The 22,030-nt window shown below is 57.5% G+C and overlaps 1 protein-coding gene across 4 annotated transcripts in view; it reads left to right on the forward strand.

Moving 5' to 3' along the window:
- The window catches only part of TRABD2B (TraB domain containing 2B), a 208,515-nt gene extending 191,801 nt beyond the window's left edge, over positions 1-16,714 (forward strand). For 2 of the 4 annotated variants that reach the window (XM_064589177.1, XM_054512871.2), the window contains 2 exons: positions 2,695-2,970; positions 11,210-16,714. In XM_064589177.1, the coding sequence (XP_064445247.1) occupies positions 2,695-2,970; positions 11,210-11,429 (496 nt within the window). In that variant the 3' untranslated portion in view covers positions 11,430-16,714. The other 2 variants (XM_064589178.1, XM_064589179.1) reach the window with 2 other exon arrangements.
- The last annotated feature ends 5,316 nt before the right edge of the window (positions 16,715-22,030 follow it).

A 22,030-nucleotide genomic window follows, 5' to 3' on the forward strand; every position in this document is an offset into this window, starting at 1 on the left:
TCTGCAGGACACCTGGGGGATGCCCGGCCCCACCCACACCTGGTCCTCGTCTTTCTTTGAGCGCACCTCTTTGCTGTGCCCCCTACCCCTGCTTTCCCACCAGGGCACACCTACTCTCTCAGATAGCCGTCACTGGGCATCTGAGGGGTTCCTGTCCCCCCCTAGGCTAGGTGTCCCCTGAGGGCAGGGGCCACTTGTGGCCCACGGTGCCAGGGCAGGCATGATGGGCGTTAGCCCAAGCTGGGCAGCTCTGTGGGGGGCAATGACAGGATCCTCGAACTTGGAAGTTCCATGCAGCCCATGCTCCAACCGTAATGCGGGAACCTTCTTCACCAGCCCACAAAGGTGACCACAGTGCAGTTTCAGCCCCTGTCTCACACATGACATGAGCCAGAGTCAGAAAGAAGTTTGAACAATCATAGCGAATATTTATTGATGGTTCATGGTACACCAGGCTCTCAGCACTTTTAACTCATTAAATCCTTACAACAGCTCCATGAGTTAGGAACTATGAGTATCCCCATCTTAAAATTGAGGAACTTGAGGCCCAGAGAGGTAAAGTCACTAGCAGAGGGATACACAGCTCATGTAAGTGGCAGTCTGGCTCTAGAGCCTCCCTAAACTCCTAACCACTCCCCGTCCTCTCTCTGGGGACTGGAGGTGGGCTTGGGAGTGGGAGTGCTCAGGAATGACTGAGGCTTTGCTCCTTGCTCTGCAGAGATGAGGCCCCCTCGCCCAGAGCTTTGAGCCTCTGGTCTCCTAGCTCTGGGCCAGTGCTCACCCCTGTCTCCATGGCTCTTCTAGAAGAACTTAAAAACTCCCTCACATTGGACTCCTTCCTCTTCTGATCATCTGAGTCAGCCTGATGAGACTGTTCCTCCTGCACCTTTGAGTGCAGCATGAAGCAGTTTGCCCTGGGCCAGCACAGGTGTACGCTGGAGGAGTGAGAGGCCCAAGGCAACCTCGGGGACAAGGCATTCCTCACGCTCCCCTACACAGCCCCAAGGACTTCATCTCGGAGCTCGTTGTGTCTGCCCAGGCCAGGCAGGGTGGGCAGAGAGGCCGGTGGGGCTGTCTCAGCTCCTATTCATCTCAGAGCCCAGGCATTAGAGGAAGGTCCCCCGTCTCTCCCCCTCCCTGCTTGGCCCCGCTCTGAGAGCTCTCAGGCTGAGTCTCCAGCACACGATGAAGTCCCGGGGTGGGGGGGGCGCTGAGGGGCTGGGATGCTGAGGAGACCCCAACAATAAAAGCCATCCTCGGCCACAGGTGCTTCCTGGATCCATCTTTTTGTCCGCCTGTTTTGAATTATCTCCCTAGCAGCTGCAACATCTCCTGGACCCTGGGAATCTGGGGTTGCTGTGGGGGCTGGGGACGGCAAGCTGAGCTGATGGCCTTCTCTCCTTCAAGGAGGGAGAAGCCCCTCACCCCATCGTGCATGCAGGAGAGGAGGAAGGGGACAGGCTCTGTGCCACCTCAGGTGTCACCGAACCTTTATAGTCCCCATGCCGCCTCCAGCCTTCCGCCAGGGTCTGAGGTCCTCCAGAGGAAGTCCGTTCGGGCGCCAGAGAGGAAAGAATAAAAGGGAGACGAGCAGAGGATGTTCCCGGGCCAAGACACCTGTATATAGAGTGCTGTATGGAATGTGAATTCCACGAACACACACCTAATCAGTGCTTTAGTGCCTCCTACGGCCAAGTCCCTTTGCTGGTAGGCCAACATTAAAGAAATGCTTGTTATGTGCCAGGCACTGTGTTAAGACCTCATCTCATTCAGCCTCGTGACAAGCTTATGAAGTAAGTGGTATGACTACTCCCATCTTACAGCTCCCTGCAGCTCCAGACGACCGTGGCACCTGCCATTGGTCACACAGCCTGTGAGCTGCAGAGCCCGGGTGTGACCCCACGTCTGTCTACCTCTAGCTGGAGCTCTAACTTGCCGAACACTGTCCCGCCTCCCCAGAAAGGTGTTCAGGAGGTAGATGTTGAATGCACGGGTGGGTGGTTGGATGAGTGACACAAGCAACCACATTAATACTTAATAATATTCAAGGAATAATGTTCATTACTAAAACATTTCAGCTGCTAACTATAAGCCAGTCAGTGTTCTAAGGGCTTTGCCTATGTTAACTTATGAAATCCTTATGATGCCCCTCGGAAGCACGGGCTGTGGGATGAGACACAGCAGTTAGTCACTTGCCCCAAGTCCCTCAGCCAGAGTTTGTGGAATGAAAGACCCTGACGAAGGTCAGATATGCCCCCAGAGACCTGCCCATGGCTCACGCCCTCCCCTCCCACGAGTCTGGGCTCTGATGTCACCCGGCAGTGACCAGACCCCCTTGCATGCCTAGCACCTTCCACCCGCACCCTCCCTCTCCTGCCCTCCTCCGGGGCTCCCACCGTCTGCCATCCTTACTGTCCATCTTCCGCTCCAGAGCGCGAGCTCAGAATGGACAAGGACCTAGTTTAGACTGCTTTTGCCCAATTCCTAGAAGAGTGCCCGGTGCAGGGAGTCCCTCAATGAAAGAAGGAGGCAGAGCTCCCTCTATCTCTCCACAGCACACACCCTCGCCCGGTGTGGCAGGGGCACCCAGCATTTCCTCCTGCGGTGACAGCCTTCCCGCTGGGTGGCATTCGCTGTTGCGCATGAGTGACACAGTCCCGCACGTGGGCCTCACGTGCTCTTGCCCCTTTCCAGCCCTGCCGCCCGGAGCCCTGCGCCCCCCGCCGAGGGGACCTCGGTGAGCCCGGCCCCAGCCACCCCTGCCGCCGCCGCCGCCGTCCCCGCAGCGCCCTCGGCCGCCCCCACCGCGCCGCCTGAGGAGGAGGACCCAGCCCTGTCCCCACACCTCCTGCTCCCCGACAGCCTCAGCCAGCTGGAGGAGTTTGGGCGGCAGAAGAAGTGGCACAAGAGGCAGAACAAGCAGCAGCGGCCACGGCAGTTCAATGACCTGTGGGTCCGCCTCGAGGACAGGTGAGCGGCGGCAGGGCCGGCCCGTCCGGGGCTGGCCACCTCTCCCGGCCGGCCTCACACACACACACGCACAGCCCCGGGCCGGGGCCTCTCTCCTGCACGAGCCCTGCTCCGAGGAAGTGGGCCAGCTGGGTACTTGAGCAGAAACTTCTGGGATAGCTTGACCCTCCCCCCTTCACAAAGCCTCCTCCTGGTCATCCAGCAGGGCTTACAGAGCATGCTCACATCTGATTTTTCATTTTTATTCTCAAAATGAGAGCAAGTACACTTCTTTCCATTCTAAAGGTAAGGGAATAGAAACTTCCCTAAGGTGCACTGGACAGAAGTCTGCTTTGCCTTTAGCTTCCCTGGAGGCACCTGGGGTGCACAGCGGGCTCCTTTTGTCCCACGAGCCAGACGGTGACACTAGGGGCGAGTAGAGCAGGCTGGCTACCTGGAAAGGTTGTGAGCTCCCTGTCCCTGGAAGGTCTGAGGGGACGACACCCTGGCAGGGAGGGTGCAGGGGGTCTCACTCTACAAGAAGAGGTGGCAGGGGCTGACCACTGCCCTTACTGCTAATCCTCCATCTCGGCAGGGGATGGGGGATCTGTGGTGAACAATGGTGAGCATGGGCAGGTGCAGAGATCATCCTGCTGTGCCAATACCTGTCTGTCCCCTGCCTGGGTGCCCCTGCCATCCCTCTCAGCCTGTCACCAAAGCTCCTGCTGTAACCAGGATGCCATCTCCTAACTTTCACCTGCAGACTAGGTACAGAACAGTCTCCCTAGCTTCCGCGTTGGGGTAGGAATTTCCGTGTGTAGTGAACAGTGTCACCAGAACAGTGTCACCCTGTCAGTGAAGGTCAGAGTCCTACCCACTATGGTAGCCCAGCCCTGGACCTCGTGCCCCAGAAGTGGGCCCTTGGAGACTCGGAGTCTCCCCTGAGCCCTAAAGACCATCATCTGGGATTTCCTCCACATCCCCAGAAAGAATCATCTGGGGTACCTGTAAATAAACAAATGTCCAGGCCCCACTACAGACCTCATAAATCTGACCCTGCACCACATGGGCCTGGGGAGCTGAGTGTTGAGTCTGCCCTTGGGTTGAATGCGCACTCAAGAGTCTTCTCAGCAGCTTTGGGGAACGTGGACCCAGTTCTGCATTTACAGGCTGTGGGGCAGGGGGTCTGTCCAGGGTCACACAAGCCGTCAGGGGCTGCCTCCTGCCCTGTCGACTTCATGGTCCTCCTGCAGCCAGGTCTCTGAGTCAATGACAAAACGTTGACACAGTCCAGTCCACTCTCCTAAAGTCTGGGAGGTGCACTATTCTACAAAGACTTCCAGCAAATAGGAGTGGAGCTCATTGCTCCTTTGGGCTTTGGTTTCAAAGCATCTGACTTGGGTTAGTGGGACATGGACTTGTTTGGAGCCCTGGCCAGCCTGGCCCCCCAAAGGCAGAGGCACCGTGGTCACTGTATTAGCTGTGACATGTTTGGCTCACATGCCCAGCATGGCTGCCCCCTCCGGCCCGGGAGCGTGGGCAGGGAGTTGTGTCAGAGAGCCACTTCTTCAGCACTGGGGACGGCCTGCAGCCTCCCAGGGAGCAGCGGGGCCAACAGAGGCGTTGGGGGCCCATAGAAAGCTCCAGTCGGGAGGGTGACTCAGGGCCCTCGTCAACCTGCTGGGGCAACCAGGAGACCCAGCCAGGGGTGGGCCCAGCCCATGAGGGGCCAGGGAGCTGGCTGTCAGCTCCAGCAACAGACCCCCAACCCTAACTGCTTCTGAAAGGTAAATTCCGGCAAACGACTCCAAACAGTTTCCTTTTCACAACACGTAGTTCTGAAACACAGAGCCTGGTTTCAGGAGAAGAAAATAGCTTTTCTTTGGCAAGATGGAGCCCTTTCTCCAACCTAACGGGTAAATTGTGGTTGCCTAGCTTTCTTCCATCTGGTGGGGTTGGAGAAGGAAGTTTCCACGGATGGGCACCCCATTTGAGTTCTCAATGCTTCTCAGGGAAGCAGGCCCTGAGCTCCTTGAGAGGCCTAGGTGAGGGCGCAGCTTCTGTCACTCCCAGGGGACTCACCCCACCCACCTGGGGTTTCCAAGTTTCCGGTCCTCTGAGGGGGAGCAGAGGACCGGAAACCTAAGGGACCTGAGGGGGAACCTAAGGCCCATTTGTAGCCACTCTAACAAAACCATTTTCCTTGGAGCTGTGATTCCATTCCAAGTTTTCTCGTTTTCTTCCCCCCAAATCCTGCCAGAGCCATCCATCACCTCTCCCAGCTCTTCCTCCACCTGTGACCACCCCTTGCCCAAGCACACTGCCCCCAGCAGCTTGAGATTTTTCGGTGCTCCCTGCCACCGCCAGGGACACAGAGCTGAGGTCTCCCCTCCGGCCCGAGGCTCCCCTTCCTGCAGGCCCTGTCCTGGCCAGGCTGCGTGCCGCCCTCAGCGGGCCATGCCTGGCTCACCTCCCACCTTTGTTCTTGCTTTTCTCTCTGCCGGGGGTGGGCGCGAGGGGACATCGGCCGAGCTCCCGCTCTGTGCCCGGCACCGTGGCAGGCTCCTATGTCCTCATGCCTCAGGTCCTGTCAGGAGTCTGAGAAGTAAGCTTTGTTTGACAAACAAGGAAACTGAGACCCAGCGAGGTCAGGTAACTCGTCCAAGACCACACAGCAAGTGAGCTGCAGAGTCAGAGCCCACACCCGGGTCTGTCTAACACTGAGGGTCACATTCGCCCGTGTCCACGCAAATGCCCCTCCTGCCGTCACCTCAAAGTGTCTCCTCCCTCCTCACTGGCTGTGTCCCCTCTCTCCTCCCCCACACCCCACAGCCCCTGCAGGAGTCCCCTCACTCACACGGGCTGCAATTCCTCACTTGTGTTTCAAGGCCTGGGGACCCTGGGCATCAGATTGGGGTCGGACTTCTCTGGCCACCAGGGGCCTCGCTGGGGGTTTGCTGACCCTCCCCTCGCCCCTCATTCCCTGAGACGGAAACACCCCAGAGGAAGTTTAGGGAAGCCACAGCCCTTGGCAGGGTGATTTACGAGGACCCCCGGAAAGGGCCAAGCGTGTATCCACAGACGGCTGTGCCTTAAGCATGGAACTCCCAGGGAACCCCCACATCAGAGGGCCAGGAGGCGGGCAGCAGGGCAGGGCTCGCTCCCACTGGCTGTGTGCCATATGGGACTCGTGACAATCCTCGGTCTCTCTTTTTGGGCAGTTAGGGCCTTGACTGGCCTCCGAAGGTCATGCCAGCTCTGCTGCTCTCCCCGTCCACGGCTGGGGTCTGTGTGCGCGCGATGGGGGTGGAGGGGTGCATAATCAAGGGAGCAGAGTGCCGGGCCATCAGGACAGAAGGACAGTCACAAGGAGGCAGGGGCAGGGAAGAGAGCTCCTTCCAAGTGCTGGGTGTGGCCAGAAGCAAGGCACAGGTGCGCATCGGTGTGGACGGACCCAGGGCCTTGTGGGTGCACCATGCGGGACACACACTCACACACACGATGTGTCATTGTCCTTCTGGGCCTAGGTTTCCCTGAGGTTTGAGCAGGTGGCCAGGGCCCCCTCGAAGGGGAAAAGACACAGTGTTCCAACCCCTAGGCCCCTGGGAGGGCTCTGCATACCTCTGGCTGGCCCACCTATCCTGCCCCAAGCTCCCCAGCTCCAGTTTCTCTCAGTAAAGCCAGACCTTCTCCTGGGAGGGTCCAGCGTGGTCAGCATCTCTGTGTGAGGCTAGAATGCCATGGGATTAGAGGTAGAAGATACCCCATGAGAAAGGAGAAACTGGATCATTCCGTGAATAAAAGCACAGACAAATGCAGGCAGAATGGGCTTCAGAGCCCAGCCCTTCCCTGTGCTCGCTTTGAGGATTAGAGAGGAAACGAGGGGATGCTTATTAAGCAGTAAGCCAGTGCCAGAGCGCCGCTGGAGGGACTCGCGGTCTGGCCTCAGATTCCGCTCTCTCCACCCCGGCAGGAGCTGCTCGTGGGCCCTTAGCGCCTCTTAGGCTTCAAGCCCTCGGTGAGCCACTGGGTGGGTGCCGCCCACGCCCCCCTGCTTAACAGGAGCACACTGGCCACCCACTGGTGGGGACAAGAGCAGGGAAAGTCTCAGGCCACGGCCAGGCAGGGACAGCTCCCCAACACGGTGTGGCCGAAGGAGCCCTGGAGCCCCAGTCAGTGTTCCTGTGCCTGCAAAGGAATCGGTCAGCCAGGGCCATGGGGAGGATGAGAGCATTGCCAGCAGAGAAGGCCATGAGGCCAAAGGTGTGGAGGCGGGCATGGGCCTTTGACATTGGGACATCGGGCTGTGGGCAAAGCCCGCTTGGCTCGGAGAGGCTGAGGCCAGACCAGACTGGCAGCGGGGTCTCCTCCAGCCGGGCCACATCAAGAGCTGCACCCCCAGGCAGCAGGACCGCCTGTCAGCAGGGCCCTGCACGCCCAAGCCCCATCTCCACTCTGTCTCCCCGGAAGCCTCGGAGGAGGTCACCCAGGGCACAGCCAGCAGCCCTTTGCATTGGGAAGAAAGCCGCCATCTTCCAAGGCCCGGGCTCAAGAGAGGAGGCTCTGTGCCACTTGGGGTGCCCAGAGTGGCAGCCCTCCTTCTCTGTGCTTTACACCTTGAGCTTCTGCCTGAGATCTCCCTTCTGGCTTCGGCTGCTAGAAAACATTTTAAAATGCATGGGTCTGTTCCTGCTCTTTCATGGTACACATAGGGAAACTGAGGCCTAGAGGACAGGACTTGCCCCAAGTCACACGGCAAACAGGGACAAAAGGCATTCTAGAACGGGGCTTCAGCCTTTCAGCCAAGCAGTGGGGCCCTTCCCCAGGCGAGGGGCCACCTCGGCTCAGAGCAGACTCGGCCCCTTGGTGCCAGCCATCTGCGGAGCCTGGGAACACTCAGTGTGTTTGGTTTGGCTTCGAGGCCACTTTGCCAGGAGACAGTTTCCCCCTCTATGGGCCTGGGGGCGTGGGGGAGGGGGATCTGGACCAGGGGACTGAGCTTTGTGAGCAGAGTGGGCCTGGGAGGCGGGGCATTTGGAGGGGCTTTCCACCTCCCACCCCATTTCCCTGGGACTCTTTCCAAGCAATAAAACTCCTGCTCAGGCTCCAAGGGGGAATGTGCATCTTCGGTTTTCAAAGTGTGAAAGCAAATGCCTTTGGGCGCCTTGCGAGACATAATTTTCATAACTCCTACTTGATCTCCCCTCTGATGGCAGGGCTGGCTGCAGCCAGTCTGGGCCCCTCTCTGGGCACCCCAAGTGGCACAGAGCCTCCTCTCTTCAGGCTGGGCCTCCTAGCCTCCTGGCTGCTCAGGCTGAAAGGACAGGGCAGGCACTAGGAAGGGACCGTCGTGGACCCTTTGTGTAGCGTGTGGAGTTTCTCTTCATTAGAGAAAGGGAGAGAAGGGGCTCAGGTGGTGGCTTGGGCACAGGCATGACCCTCCCGGGACCGAGGCCACATGGGCCTCACCTCCCACTCCGGCGAGCCTCCACACACAGTTCCTCCAGGTCTCAGCAGGAAGCGCCACGCTGACCCCTGTGCCCTCCGACGGGTGCGTCTCTGCATCCCGATCCCCTGCAGGCTGGCCCTTCATCCTGGAAATGGGGATAATGAGGGGACACGTGTACAGCATCGCAGTTTCTGCGGGCTCCTAGGAAGCGCTTCACAAATGGAGGACGCTGTTAGCGGGAGAGCTACACACAGAAACATTCGAACGATGATGCTAAACACGAAGCCGTGTCGTGTTTCCAGTGCGCGGGGCGCTGCTCGAAGCACTTCCCACTCAGGAGCCCGTTCAGGCCTCCTCTGCAGAAATAGGTACCTGTGTAGGACCCGGCAGCATCAGTAAGGTACATACAAGGTTCCTTGGGAAACTTAACTCTCCCCGGAGGCCTAAGGGGAAGGAGAACGCACCAGAGAGGCCTCCAAGAGAGGGGACATTGAGCCAGGCCTTCAGACGTGGGTGGGAAATGGCAGCAGGAGTCAGTGTGACTGGACAGGGTGACGCGTGCTGGCAGAAGCAGGGAAGGTGAAGTCGGCCAGCCCCGACTGCATGAGGGGTCTCGGTGCTCGGCCGGCAGCTACAGGCTGGGGCATCATCTGCCAGATACTGTGTGTCGTCGGGGACAGTCAAAGCCTCCTGGTCTACCCCGCTTCTGTTCCATAGGCACACTCTCTATCCAGGAGCATCTTCCCTCTGTCCGTGGTGCATGACATGCTGTTGCTCCCTCCTCTCCTGATAGCCCCTCTAGGAGTTTCTAAAGACAGAGGAACATAGTACATGACAACTGTAGATGCCAGGCTGAGAAGAACCTCATGTGAGGAAGTGGCAGGTTCTTGTGGCTGGAGCATGACCAGGAATAGAGAACGAGGGACAGGCCAGGAGCGAGGACCTTCTTGACTGAGGACATGTGGACACCCACTCCCAGAGCAGAGGTCCCAGCCCACTCGGAGGCAGGGGTGTACGTGGTGACCCTGGGCTCCCCTGGGCTCCCCTGTACACCCACCCAGGCTGAGACTGAGCCAGGCTGTGTGAGAGGCATCTGGCCGGCATGGCAGTGGGGCTGGATCTTGGTGGTGATGATCATAGAGCTCACAGTGATTATGGCCAATTGTTGGGACCCTGTGCCGAGCCCATGGAAGGGCAGGCCAAGGTAGAGCAGGAGACTCCCTGAGGACCCAGCGAGTGAGCAGCCTCCTGGGGAGGGGCAGTAAGCACTGGAAAACGGGGCAGCGTCCCATATGGAGGAGGCTGCTCACACCGCAGACACCCAGGGAAGGGCAAGCTTCCTGCCCGTGCATCAACTGTTAGCGAGCACCTACTGTGTGCCTGGTTCAGATCCCAGCCTTCTTGTGAGTCCTGGAGCAAGTTACTTAACCTCTTCCTGCCTCAGTTTCTTCCTAAGTAAAATGGGGATAAGAGTCGGACCTGCCTCATAGTGTTGCCATGAGGTATACACTAGGTGCTGGCCCAGAGCTGCCACAGGCTGGGGGTAAGTATTTCTCTGGCCACCAGGGGCACCCTCAGCCACGTGCAAGGTAGACTCCGTCTTCAGGCCAACTGCTGTGTCACCTCTTCCCGGAGGACTTCCTGGCCCTGCCCTAGACGGACCCCTCTTTGGTGCCCCCTGCCCGGCTTCCCCTCCCACCCTTGCACCCCTGCTGTGAAGGGACTTGTCAGGTCCTCTGTCTGCATCTCCGCCTGCTTCCCCGACCCAGGGCTCCACGAGAGCAGGTGGGGCCCAGCGCCCCTGGGGCTCCAACTCTTTCTTCATCCTGGAGCCTTCTACCCCTATGGCTCTGGGTTATGCCTGTGTCCTTGTCTGTCCTTGTCCCCTCTCCTCCTCTGTCCCTGGCCCTCTCTTTGTTGACCATGTGCTCTCTCTCTCTCCTTCCAGGACTTGAGCCGCTTTCCTGGTCCTGCCCCCCACCTGGCCCCTGTCCTCCCCTGCCCTTCCCCACGGCACCAGGCGCTGGCCTCAGCCAGCAGGCTCGTTCCGCACTCAATCTCCCTATTTCTCCGTCTCTTCCGCCCTCCTTCTCTCCCTGCCTCTCTCTTTCATAGGTTCTCTTGAGCCAACGATCTCACTCAACGATCTCACTCAACGATCATGAGTTCTCATGAACTCATAAGAAGATTCTCTTCTTATGAGTTCATGAAGGATCACAGGTTTCCCTCAACCTCCCTGGGCTTGTGTAGAGGGCGGCTGACCCAGGGCTGCCCCGGGTCTGTCCCTGCTTCTCCCGGGACCTGGTGCCATGTAGCCTCCCCGAGCCCCGGCCCTCTCATCTGGGGGTAGGGGGTGATGAGACCCACTGTGAAGGTGGGTTTTGAGGCCAGAGGGACCCTCAGGACCTGGGAGCTGTGATCGGGAGGGCCGGGAGATGATGGGGTGGCCTGTGTGGTTGGCTTCCCGTCGATTTCGGGCTGGGTGGGGACGGTGGCAGGAGGGCGCCTGCGCTCACAGGCCTGGAGGCTGACTGCCCCAGCGTGACCCCAGACCCAGCTCCTCCGTGGCACTTTCATCCTTTCTGCCCTGGGACCTGTGTCGAGCGGTCACACTTGAGGCCTGCAGCCTCGGGAGCGCAGCCAGCCGGCTGTGTGGATCTGGGCCGCTCACTTGCCTGCGCAACCCCTCGTCTCCTTCTCCATTTATAAGAAAAGAGATTCCCTAAAGTGGCCGAGAACCCCAGGCCACAGCCCAGGACGAGGCTACTGAGCGGTCACCCCACGGTTCTCCTGCTCTCTCTCTCCCTCCAGCACGGCCGCCTCACCGCCCCCGCCGCCCCTGCAGCCTACGCACAGCTCCGGGACAGCAGGGCCCCCCTTGCAGCCCTCAGAGCGGCTTCAGCAGCGGGAAGAGCCTGGCCCCACCAGCAGCTCTGCGCCCTGTCGCCCACAGCCCACTCTGGGCCTCCTCCCCGCCATCCTGGCCAGTGTTGCTGCCCCCCTCCTGCGGCACGCCCTTGGGCCCTCCTGACTTGGGCCACCAGTGCAGAGAAGCCAGAGAAACCACAGGAGGGTCTGTGGCTACACCCCACTGCCCCTGCCCCCACGTCCAGGGTGCCTGACACCTCACGGGCAGTCCAGACGGGATCCGTTAGAACACTAGAGCTTTATTGTACCCAAGTTACATCTTCTTTTTTGTAGAAGGATCTTAATTTCCCATAGTGCTATGGGGCTCTTTTGTAAAATATGTGTCCATATTAAAAAAGAAAAATGTATTTATTCTACCGATAAAACTATTTTTATGTGGCCTATGTTAACCCTTTAAGTAGCCCCAGTGCCAACCCAGGAAGTGAACCCAGGCTGCCAGGATGTCTGCAAACCTCAGGCAGACCGTGGCTTTGAACTGGCTTGCTCCTAGACCCGCAGAAGCCTCCAGTGTCTGGGTTTGGCTTCTCCCACCATGGGGATCTCAGAGAGAGGGGCAGGCAGACAGGCTTAGCTTTTGTGAAGCTGGATCTGGGAGCCAGAGATGTGAACGCTGACGATCCTTCCCTCCCCTGGATGCATCCTAGGGTGGGAAGATACTTTAGGAAAGAATGCTGCTATTTTGAAAGCCCTGAGTGTCTGTGAACTGGCCTTCCAGAGCTCTTGGTAAGTGTTTGGACCAAAGCACGGGGGTGGGGGAGGGATGGTGGTGCTGACGGGGGTCATCCCCCAGCCCTCTGTGACAAATGGTTAAGTTGAGATCCAAAGAGAAGAAGGTGGTTGCCCAAGGTCATGCAGCAAGTGGGAGAGCCGGGGTGTGAATCCGGACCTCTCTGTTCTGGTTTCATTAATCTTCTATAAGCCTGGCTTATAGAAGAGCCTGTTGAAGGCACGGCCAAACAGAGTGAGCTGGGCCAAAGGACAGGCATGGGCACAAAAAGGCAATTTTAGGGACTGAGGCTCTAGGAGTCGCATGGTAATAATAATCCTAATGTAAGCCACCATTTGTCCAAAGCCTGCAGTGTGGCAGGCATTTTGCACACTCACTTTATCACTGATCCTCATGCCAGTTCTGTGAGATGTGATTGTCCGCATTTCACAGATGAGGAAACTGAGCCCACCAAATGGATAAATGGACTTGCCTAAGGTCACCTGGCTGGGACATGACCCCCAATCAGTATGATTCAGAAGCGATGCTTGTCCCCTGAACCATATTTTGCCATGTTCTTGCTGCACAGGGAAGCTCCGAGGAAGGCAGATCTCACCCAGATGGGCCAGTACAAGCTCCTTGCTCCAACCAAAGAGACCTATTGGCCACAGTCACTCATGTTGGCCCCTCTGAACGAAGGGCTCTGGCAACAGTGTGGACCACGTGTCCCATGCCCCAGCTTGTCTTATCTTGGAGCCAGTGAGAGGCTTTCCTATCAAATCAGAGGCTGGTGGGTGGGGGAATCTGGGCAGGCAGGCAACTGAGACTTAGGGAAACTGACCTCACTCCTCTGCCTCCAGGGTGGTAGCTGAGATAGCAGAGGACCGAGGTTGGCTGCCTCCTAGCCCTAAATCCCCACTGGGCTGGTGGCTGATCAGTTACAGAGTTTTGGAACCCATGAGTAGAAAGGGCCCCTCATTTGACAGATAAGAACGGCAATAATAATCATGAGGCCCAGAGAGGAGAAGCACTTCCCCAAGGCTGCACAGCTGGCCGGTCTGCTGACCCCCAGCCCAGTGCTCCACACCCCGGGTTTCCCTGGCAGGCCTGGTACTGGCTGATTAGCCCCAATGCCATTGTGCCCAGCCTGGCAGCTGTCTCCCTTCTGAGACAGAATTTTGGACAGCTCTGGATGGCCAGAGGTCCCGTGAGCATCTTGGCCAGCAGCTAACTTCTTTTCATCTCGGCCCTGGATGGACATGTTTGAGCTTAAGACCTGGCAGGAGTCCTGAGATCTGCTTCAGAGGATCCAGCCAGCCCCATGGGCATCACGTTGTAAACTGAACTTGACCCCAACCAGGGCTGGAGCCCGTTTATCTTTGGCAGAAATGTGACTTCCTATTTCTGAGTGGGAAGGGGCTTCGCTGACTTCTAAAGCAGGCTCGGAAGGCCTGTTGGACATCAAACAGATGGCGTGGAGCACTCTGTAGATAAGTGTCAAGGAATTAGAAGCCAGATTTCCCTCAGTTCAGTGCAGTGTGTGGCATGAGATGCACTCAGCCGAAGCTTGAGGTGAATTAAAGATGAGACATTTGAGCGAACAGTCCAGGTACCTGACTGCATGCCCAGTTCTGTGGCGGGCACGAACCCAGAGAGGTGAATCAACCCACCGTGTGACAGTCGAGCGTGCGTGCGCGGCGCCCGGCGAGGTGCTAAGACCTCCTCTGTGCACCTTTCCTGGCCCAGAGGAGCCCCTCATCATCAAGGTGGAGCAAGCAGCCCAGTCGTAGGTTCCTAAAAGGAACTTTAGAGGTTATCCTACCCAGGCCCCTGACCACAGACAGATTCAGCCCTAGTCTTCCCCAGATCCATCCTCTGGAGAGATTAGGAGATTCCAAACGTTCCCTCCAGCAAGCGCTCAAGTGTCTAAAGAAAGATGGATGGCGGCAGAGGGGCGGGCCGGCTGATTAGGTAGGCCAGTGCCAACGGGACAGCCGGAGCCGATGTCGATCGGACGTCTACAGCCTGAGCTCACGGATCCCTGCAGCCCACCCACCGGCCGGGGTGGGAAACAAACTTACATCCCAGAAGACCTGAGGCATGTCTGTGGAAATCTGCACAGCTGGGACACTGAATTCTCTCATCCCGAGCCAGGGAACCACCATGCCATCCGTAGCCACTTACACACTTTGGATATCTATCCACCACTGCTGACATTTTTCCAGCATGTTCTATGTGCCTGTCCTCATAAAAAGCCCCTGTTGCTCTGAGAGCCCCGTGTACATTTCTTAGGGCTTTCATGGTTGACCTTCAGGTGGCAGAGAAGATGGAAGGACTGAGACCCAGCAGGCTAAGTGACCTGCCCGAGGTTAGGCAGCATGTCAGTGGTGGTCCTCGATTCCCGTCTCAGGAAAACTGACCGAATGGCCCAGGGGCATTCTGGAAGCTGCCAGCATGGCCACGTCCTTCCAGTACTCCTCCAGGCTGTTCTGACGCACCAGCAGCCAGGTGAAGGCAGGGACAGTGGAGATGTTAGGCTGCAGGGAGCTGCAAAGGGCCACCACGGGCCCCTCCAGCTGAGATGCAAAGACCCGGAGTGGATGAAGCACGGAAACTTGCACTGACTGGCAAATTTGCTTTTGCACCAAATAACCACAAGCTGATTTTTCTCATACACAATGCTCTGCCATCTCCTGCCTCACCCTAGCTAGGCCCGGGCAAGCTTCAGGGCTCGGGACCCCAGTTCCACCTGCCCAGTCTCCAGCCCAGTGCCCTTGTTACAATGGATCCCAAAGAATGGTCCTCCACCAAAAGGCCCGTTTAAGAAAACCACCACGAAAGACAAGAGAGGCTCCACCTGGGAACTGCCACTCTGATGGTGTCCCATGTGGCGAGAACGAACTGGGGCTCATGATACTGTTCCAGCGACTGTGGGATAAGAGCAGGAGTCCTCGGCCTGGCCTTCCAGACCCTCCATGATCAGGCCCTGCTGACTTTGCCAGCCATGTCACCCATCTCTCCTACTCTGTGCCTGGCCAGACTAAATCCTATTTGTCATTTCTAGAATAGACAGGTTGTTCCACATGTGCCACTCCCTGGGTCTGGAAACTCCCTTCTCTTTCCCCAAGTCCTCATTTTTTGAGGATTAACTCAGATAGCACTTCCTCCAGGAAGCCCCCTGTGATGTTCTTTTGCTTTTTTAGCATCTGTCACAACACCCACTGATCACTGTTGAGACTATAATAGTGTATCTGGTCTCCTACCGGGCCATGAGCTCCTTGATGGCAGGGGTCATGTAAATTCGTCTTTGGATCCTCATCTGACACAAAGATGGCACTCAGTAGATGTGTAGAGAGGAAAGGAGGAAGGAAGGAATGAAGAGAGGCAAGGAGAGACAAAGACCTCAGCTCTGGCAGTGGAATAATCTCTACAAAGCCAAAGCTGTCCCCTGCAGGTGGTGAGTTTGCTGTCAGCAGAGGTGTGAGCAGGGCATAGGCCCGCCAGCTGGAGATGTGGTATGAGAGCTGAAGTCTTGGCAAGGGATTGGTGTGGATGACATTGAGGGTCCCTCCTGGCTCTGTAATGCTCAGGTTCTTTGAACATTGTTATTTTTCCAAAAATTCATCTAAGCAGCCAAAAACATCACCCAGGCTGGCCGTCTACACCAGTAAGGTTCAGGAATCCATCCAGCCTCACACCCCTGTTCTTCAAGAGCCCAGCCAGGCCTGAAGTAAATTGGCAGGCTTGCCGGCTACCCTGAGGCAGGGAGACTTCTGGGTGGTGGGGGAGGGCTGGACTGGAACCCAGGGCCCCTGACCCCAGCCAGAGCTCCTTCCCTCCCTGCCCCCGACCATGGGGGATGGAAGAGAGGGGTCACGAGGACTGATCGACCCCCTACTTGGCCCTTTCCTGGGAGTATGGGCACACCCTCAGACCTCCCCATCCTTTCTCCAAATGTTGGCTCTTCCTCTCCAGAGGTGCTCTGGATACTCCTTCACCTTGCTGGGTGACCTTGGGCAAGCCCCTGCTCCTTTCTGATTAAATGGAGACCTTGTTTCCTGCCCGGGCCGTTCTGGGGCCTGGAGGAATGCTGTGTGCAATCTCAGGGCTCCGTGAAGGTGAGGTACCACCTCTCCTCAGGCTCTGTGCTCAGCTTTCCTCCCAGGCCCCACAGACCGCCTTGGGGTCGGGAGCATGTCGCAGACAGGCCAGGGTGACAGAGGAGCATGCCTTAAAGGTTGCTCCCTCCCAGACCTGCTTCAGGGAAAGTGGACTTTGGATGGGACCTGAATCTAAGACATTTCCAGGGAGGCTCTGAGACGTCTTGGGCCCCAGGGGCTGGGGCAGCAGGGGCTAACTCTTGGCCAAGGGAGGTTCTAGGCCAGAGCAGGGGCAGCTGGAACTCTTGCCCCATTCCTGGGCCTCAAAGAGATTGCAGAAGGTCCCCCAGCTGACTCATTTTGTGACACAAGCTTCAGATCTTAATGTATTTGAAAGGTATTGGTGATGTTGTTCTTTTAACCACCTCTTCCCTTCACCTCTGTGAAATATCATGAAGATTCCTTAAGAATATAGAAGACAAAGAAAGATGCTATTAATGTTATTTTGCCAAAAATATTTTTGTAGCATAATATATTAATAAAAGACATTATAAATTCAGCGGGATGGTGTCTCTGAGTGCTGATGGCTTCCCCCACCCCCACCAGGGACCACTGAGGGAAATCACTCTGCTGGGAGGTCCAAGCCCAGACACAGTGGTGTGGAGGAACTGGAATGGGCCCATTTTCCATGCAAAAGCTTGTGCAGATTTGGGGGGTGGGCGGGGGTACTTAGGCAGGGATCCAGTGACTGGAGAGGCCTCATTCCAAGTGGGATCCAGACAGCCCTGGCCAGCCAGAATGAGCTAGAATCTGGGGTTCACACTGAGGGCCTCCTTTCTCTCACTCCCTCAATCGCCCAGACCAACCATTCCTTCACTTCTCCCCACCGCCATTGCGGCACCCCAGGCCAGACCTCCTCACCCTTGTCTGAACCACGGCTGCCTACAGCTGTGCCCCAGTCCCCTCCCCCCCACCCCCACAGCCAAAGCGAGGTCCATAAACCACCAAAATGACCACGTATCCCCCTGCTTTTAAATCTCACCAATGTGTCCCCACTATTCCCAGGACAAAGGTCAAGGTCACACAAAGCTCTCTGCGACCTGGCCCCTCCCCACCAAGAAGTATCTCCAGTATGAGGTTCACATTTCCCCAATTCCTCTCCTTTTCAACCTCCTATTCTCCCATTACTGTCTGCCTCAGTGCTTCCTGAATGCACCTTACCCTTCACCTCCCTTGTCTCTGCACTTGCATTCCCCCACACTGACCATCTGTCCCCCCCTCCATCCCTTCCTGGCACACTGCTCTGGGGGGCTCCTACACAGCCTGCATGACCCAGCCCCGGTGGTGTCTGCCTCACTGAGCCTGAGCTCCTAAGCTGAGCTCGCCACTCCTCCCCTCCGGTCCCACAGCACCTGTTCCTTGCGCACTTGGGTTATGCTGAAATGCGCTGCCCGTGCCTGCCCTTGCCCTCACCTACCTGGGCCAGGACCACGGCTGCTCCTCTCTGATTTGTCAGCCCCGAGCATGGGATTTGACATCTACCGGGTACTTGTGGGAAAATGGCGGAGTCAAGGGGGAAGGAAAGGAAGAAGAGCGGGGGGAGGGGGGAAGACTAAAGAGAAAAAATGTCCTTCTCTATGGTAACATACGCCATACTTCAAGGGTTAGTGGGCTGGGGTCTCCACCCGCTGCGCCTGCTGCAAGTTCCCCAAAAGAAGACAGCCCCCGGGACCTGAGGGGTGGGGAGGGGAGAGTCCCCCCTGGGTTCTGAAACCACAGACCCTTCAGCCCCGGCGACACGTTGGCCATGGTCGACGGGTTCTTGCCCGGCTCCTACCAGGACTGACACGGGCTGCCCGTGGTGGGCCCGCCTCCAGATAAATCTGGTAACGCAGCCAGGGCATTTATGATGCGCAATGTTCTGAGCCTTTACAAGCTGAACCCCCTCGTTCTCACAGCTCTTCTTCCCTATCTCTGCTTTGCAGACGAAGTAACCGACGCGCACACAGGTCAACTTGACCACAATCACGTAGCTTGTAAATGCTAGTGCCAGGACAGAAAGCCAAGTAGTCAAGCTCCTAGACCACTCTCTTCACTTTCACTTGGCTATGCGAGCACGTGTGGGCTGTAGCCTATGAGGAGGGCAAGGGGGTGTCTGCATCCCCATGTCACAGACCAGGTAGGCCAGGTCAGGACCCATCCGAGGCCCAGTGTGGTGAGCCTCTTTGATGTCATGCAGCCTGCCCTGACCTCTGTCCCACTCGCCGGACTCTGGATGGGGTGCAGGAAGAGGCCCTGCCTGCCCTCTGCCCCCACGGCCACACTGGTCTGTGGGGCTGACATCAATGGTCTGAGACATCCTGTGGGGGCCTGTGATCCCCTGTGTTCTCTGCCCCTCACACACCAGCTGTTTTCAAGAAAAGAGGCTCCTGTCATCTACCTTTCTAGAAGCTCAGTGAGAGAGTGAGCCCTTGCCCTTGCTCCCTGGAGAAGAAGGTGTGGCCAGGAACAGGGCTCAGACACGATGGAATGGGTGACTGAGGGGACAAGCGGGTGGCAAGAGGGAACACTCAAGTGTTTGTACCTAGTACACGCGAGTGTCTGCAACTCCTAACCGGGGAGCCCTGGCCCCCTCTCCTGTCCTGACAGGCCCAGTCCCTTGCTCTGAGCAGGCTCCCGCTACAGTGCTCTACTGGAGAGAAACTGGAGGCCCTGTCTGCTATGTGATCATGAGATTCCAAAGCTCTATAGGGCTGCCCCAGGCAGGAGGCTTCTCTGTGTAGATTCTGAGCCCATCGGGAAAGAGTTTCCAGCTCCCAGGAGCTGCCCCTGGCGGCCCATACATCCCGCCCCCCGACCCCACGCCAGAAGCAGGTCACACGGCTGAGGAGGTAGTGAGTTCTCTGACGTGGGAGGTGTGTGATGGGGTAACTCAGTGGACAGGGGATCCCCACCACAGGCTAGAGGCTGGCCGACCGGCCATCTCTCTATCCCTCTGCCTCTGTCTCTCTGTCTGTCTTTGTTGCTCTCTCATGCCTCTGTGCCCTTACTCCTTCTCCATCTTTCTATGTTCTTTGATCCCCTCCTTCCCGCCCCTGAACATCCACAGCCTTGCCACCCAACCGTACAGAGACACCCTCAGCCGGCGCCCGCCCCCCTGCAACGAGGACCATGGCCCTGAGCTCCAGCCTCAGCACTGCCATGGCCTGCTGTGTGGCCTTGGGCAAGCTCTGCCCCTCTCTGGACCTCACTGTTCCTATTTGCACAACAGGAGGGGCAACATCTTTGGAAGACTGCCTCCATGGGGGCTGGAGGTAGGAAGGGAAACCCCCTTCTCCCTCCTCACAGGAGGTGCGGGGAAGATGCTCCTTATGATCAAGGGAGGAGTTTGGTCCTTTTGTCCCTGAAAAGGAGGGCCAGAGAAAGAGGGAATCGAGAGAAGGGAGGAAGAGAGGTGAGGAGCTCGGGAGGTGGAGGGGCACTGAGGGAGGTGGGGACTAGGCCTCCTCCGTGGAGAGAAAACCTGCAGACGGTGGTCATTTTCCTGGCTGCTATGGGAACCCAACTCCCCCTGCCCTGCCATCTCCGGTAAGCTCCCCCCTGCTGGGGAAGATCCGGGACAGGGAGAAGCACAGCCGGGGCTGATTCTCATGGCCAAGTTGACATGGTGTGAAGCAGATGAGGCAAGGTCAACGACAGGGAGCTGGAGGCCAAGAAGAGCATGCGCACGCACACACACACACACACACACCCCAGGGAGAGCCCCCGAGGAATTCACAAACTCCGGGAGGCCTTGGACCTCAGCCCCACAGCTGGAGGTCAAGACCATCCTAAGCAGGAATGCTGGAGCAGGAGTGCCCGGGACGCATCCGGGTCACGGGCAGACCCGCCAGGCTCGGGCAGCCGGCCACGGGAGCTCCAGGGCTGCCACCGCAGGGAGAGGACCCTGACCGCTGACCAGGGCCCGGCCGCCACTGTGACAGCACCGTAAGAGGAGGTTCTTTTCAGAAAATAGTCCTAAAACGCTGTTACGTGTTGGTTCTGGGCTGACAAACAGTTCTTGTGTTTTCTTTTTTCATATTTTCCATTTCTTCCTCCCTGACCGGTCACAAGAGAAGAATGATGGTATTTCCAACCTGGAGACCCAAGCCACCAGGCCAGCACTGAAGGACACTTCAGTGAGGTGTGAGTAAGATAACAGTGTTCTGGAAGGGTGGAAGGGGCTGAGCCGGGTGGCGACCAGGGGTGGGGGAAGGGGTGCAGGAGAAGCCGGGGAAAGAGAAAGAACAATACACAGAATGACAGAGTGGGGATCCAGAGAAGGAGCAAGGGGCCATGGAGAGAGAGCCAGACAGTGCTGGAGAGAGATAACGGGGAGAACAAGGGAGCAGTCAGAGAGAAGGTCGAGGCAGAGGATCAGGCCCAGTTTTCAGAGAGAGAACACAGCGGGGTCTCCAAAGAGCGTGGGGCCTGGGACAGATGCTGGGGTGGGTGGGAGGCCGGATGTATGGGCCGCTAGGGACAGCCCCTGGGAGCAAGCAGTTTACTCCTCCCAGGGAAACCTGAAAACACGAATTGCTTCCAGGGCCTGCCTGGCTCCCCAGACTCAGAAGAACAGCCCCTCGTTCTTCATTCCTGGTCCCTCTCTGCACAAAGGTGGTGCAGGCTCGGCCAGGGTCATGGGCTGGTCATCAGGGGCCTGGGGCCTGGCCCCGGGCATTGCCCTCCTTTCCCTCAGAGTCTTTCTCCTCATCTCTTTAATGGGGATCATAAAAATACTTCTGACACAGCTTGGAGTGGGGTTTTAATGAGATAGTGCAGGCAAAAATGCTTTGCAAAGCAAGGCCCGCACCCAGATTAGCTGTTACTGCCACCCCCACAGGCCGCAGGGTCCAGCACTCGAGCAGCTGGGAGCCTGCAGACGCTTGGGCATGGAGGGGAGCAGGGTTCCAGGTGGCCGCTGGGGAAGATATGGCCAGAGTGGTGAGCAAGGGCAGGCCTGGACCACTGCTGTGCACATCTACAAATTGGTACAGTATCCCAGAGACAATGGGAGCCACCGAGTCAGCTGTGTGACCTTGACCACGTGACTGGAGATCTCTGTCTTGCAGTGGCCCTAGGATTAAATGAGCTAACTCAGGCAGGGTGCAGAGAGCCAGGTCTGAACACAGAGGTCAGAGCAGGCCAGCATTATAGTACTTGGTGGATTGGTGATCTTGCAAATCACCCCAGCTGCCCTGTGAAGTGTTAGGGGTTGGCGGGTCCTGGACTAGGGCAAGACAGGAAGAGAGGCAGAGCAGGAGGGGGAACGGCTCTCAGGAGTTGATTTTCACACTGCAGTCTATACCTGAGACTGGTTCTGAGTCTGAGTTCTCAGGAGAGGTGGGGGTGAGGAGATGTGCCCACTACCACAGGGATCTGAACAGTGCATCCTCGGCGACCTAACTGCCTTCGGACCTAGAGGATGTAGGGAAGTTTGCAGCAGGAGGCCGGGCTCAGGTTGGGGGCTGGGCTCAGGTGTGAGGGGCTGTCACCTGCCAGCTAAGGCAGCAGACTCTGCCCTGTGGGCAGCAGGGAGCCCCAGGCAGTTTTGGAACAAAGTGGCATGAAGTAGCGTAAAAGCCAGATGCCCTGGGCCCAATCTCTTCCCCTCACCAAGTCTCAGTTTTCCCATCAGCAAAATGGGAGAGGACAATCCTGATCACACAGAGTTACCATGAGGACTTAGGGTATGTCAGTACAAGAAGGGACGTTATAAAATATTTGTAACAAGGTGGGACATTGGACCTGGAAGTGTTAAGAGACCCTGCTGTGCATATTTCTTTTAACTATGAAAAGTGAAAAGTCCTAAGATACAGTACTGGATCCTGGGATCTGCACCTAAAGTCCTTATGTCTT

The sequence above is a fragment of the Mirounga angustirostris genome, unplaced genomic scaffold (genome assembly GCF_029215605.1).
Source record: "Mirounga angustirostris isolate CCGP_5_RB_7025 unplaced genomic scaffold, mMirAng1.0.hap1 SCAF_4, whole genome shotgun sequence".
NCBI classification, from domain to species: domain Eukaryota; kingdom Metazoa; phylum Chordata; class Mammalia; order Carnivora; family Phocidae; genus Mirounga; species Mirounga angustirostris.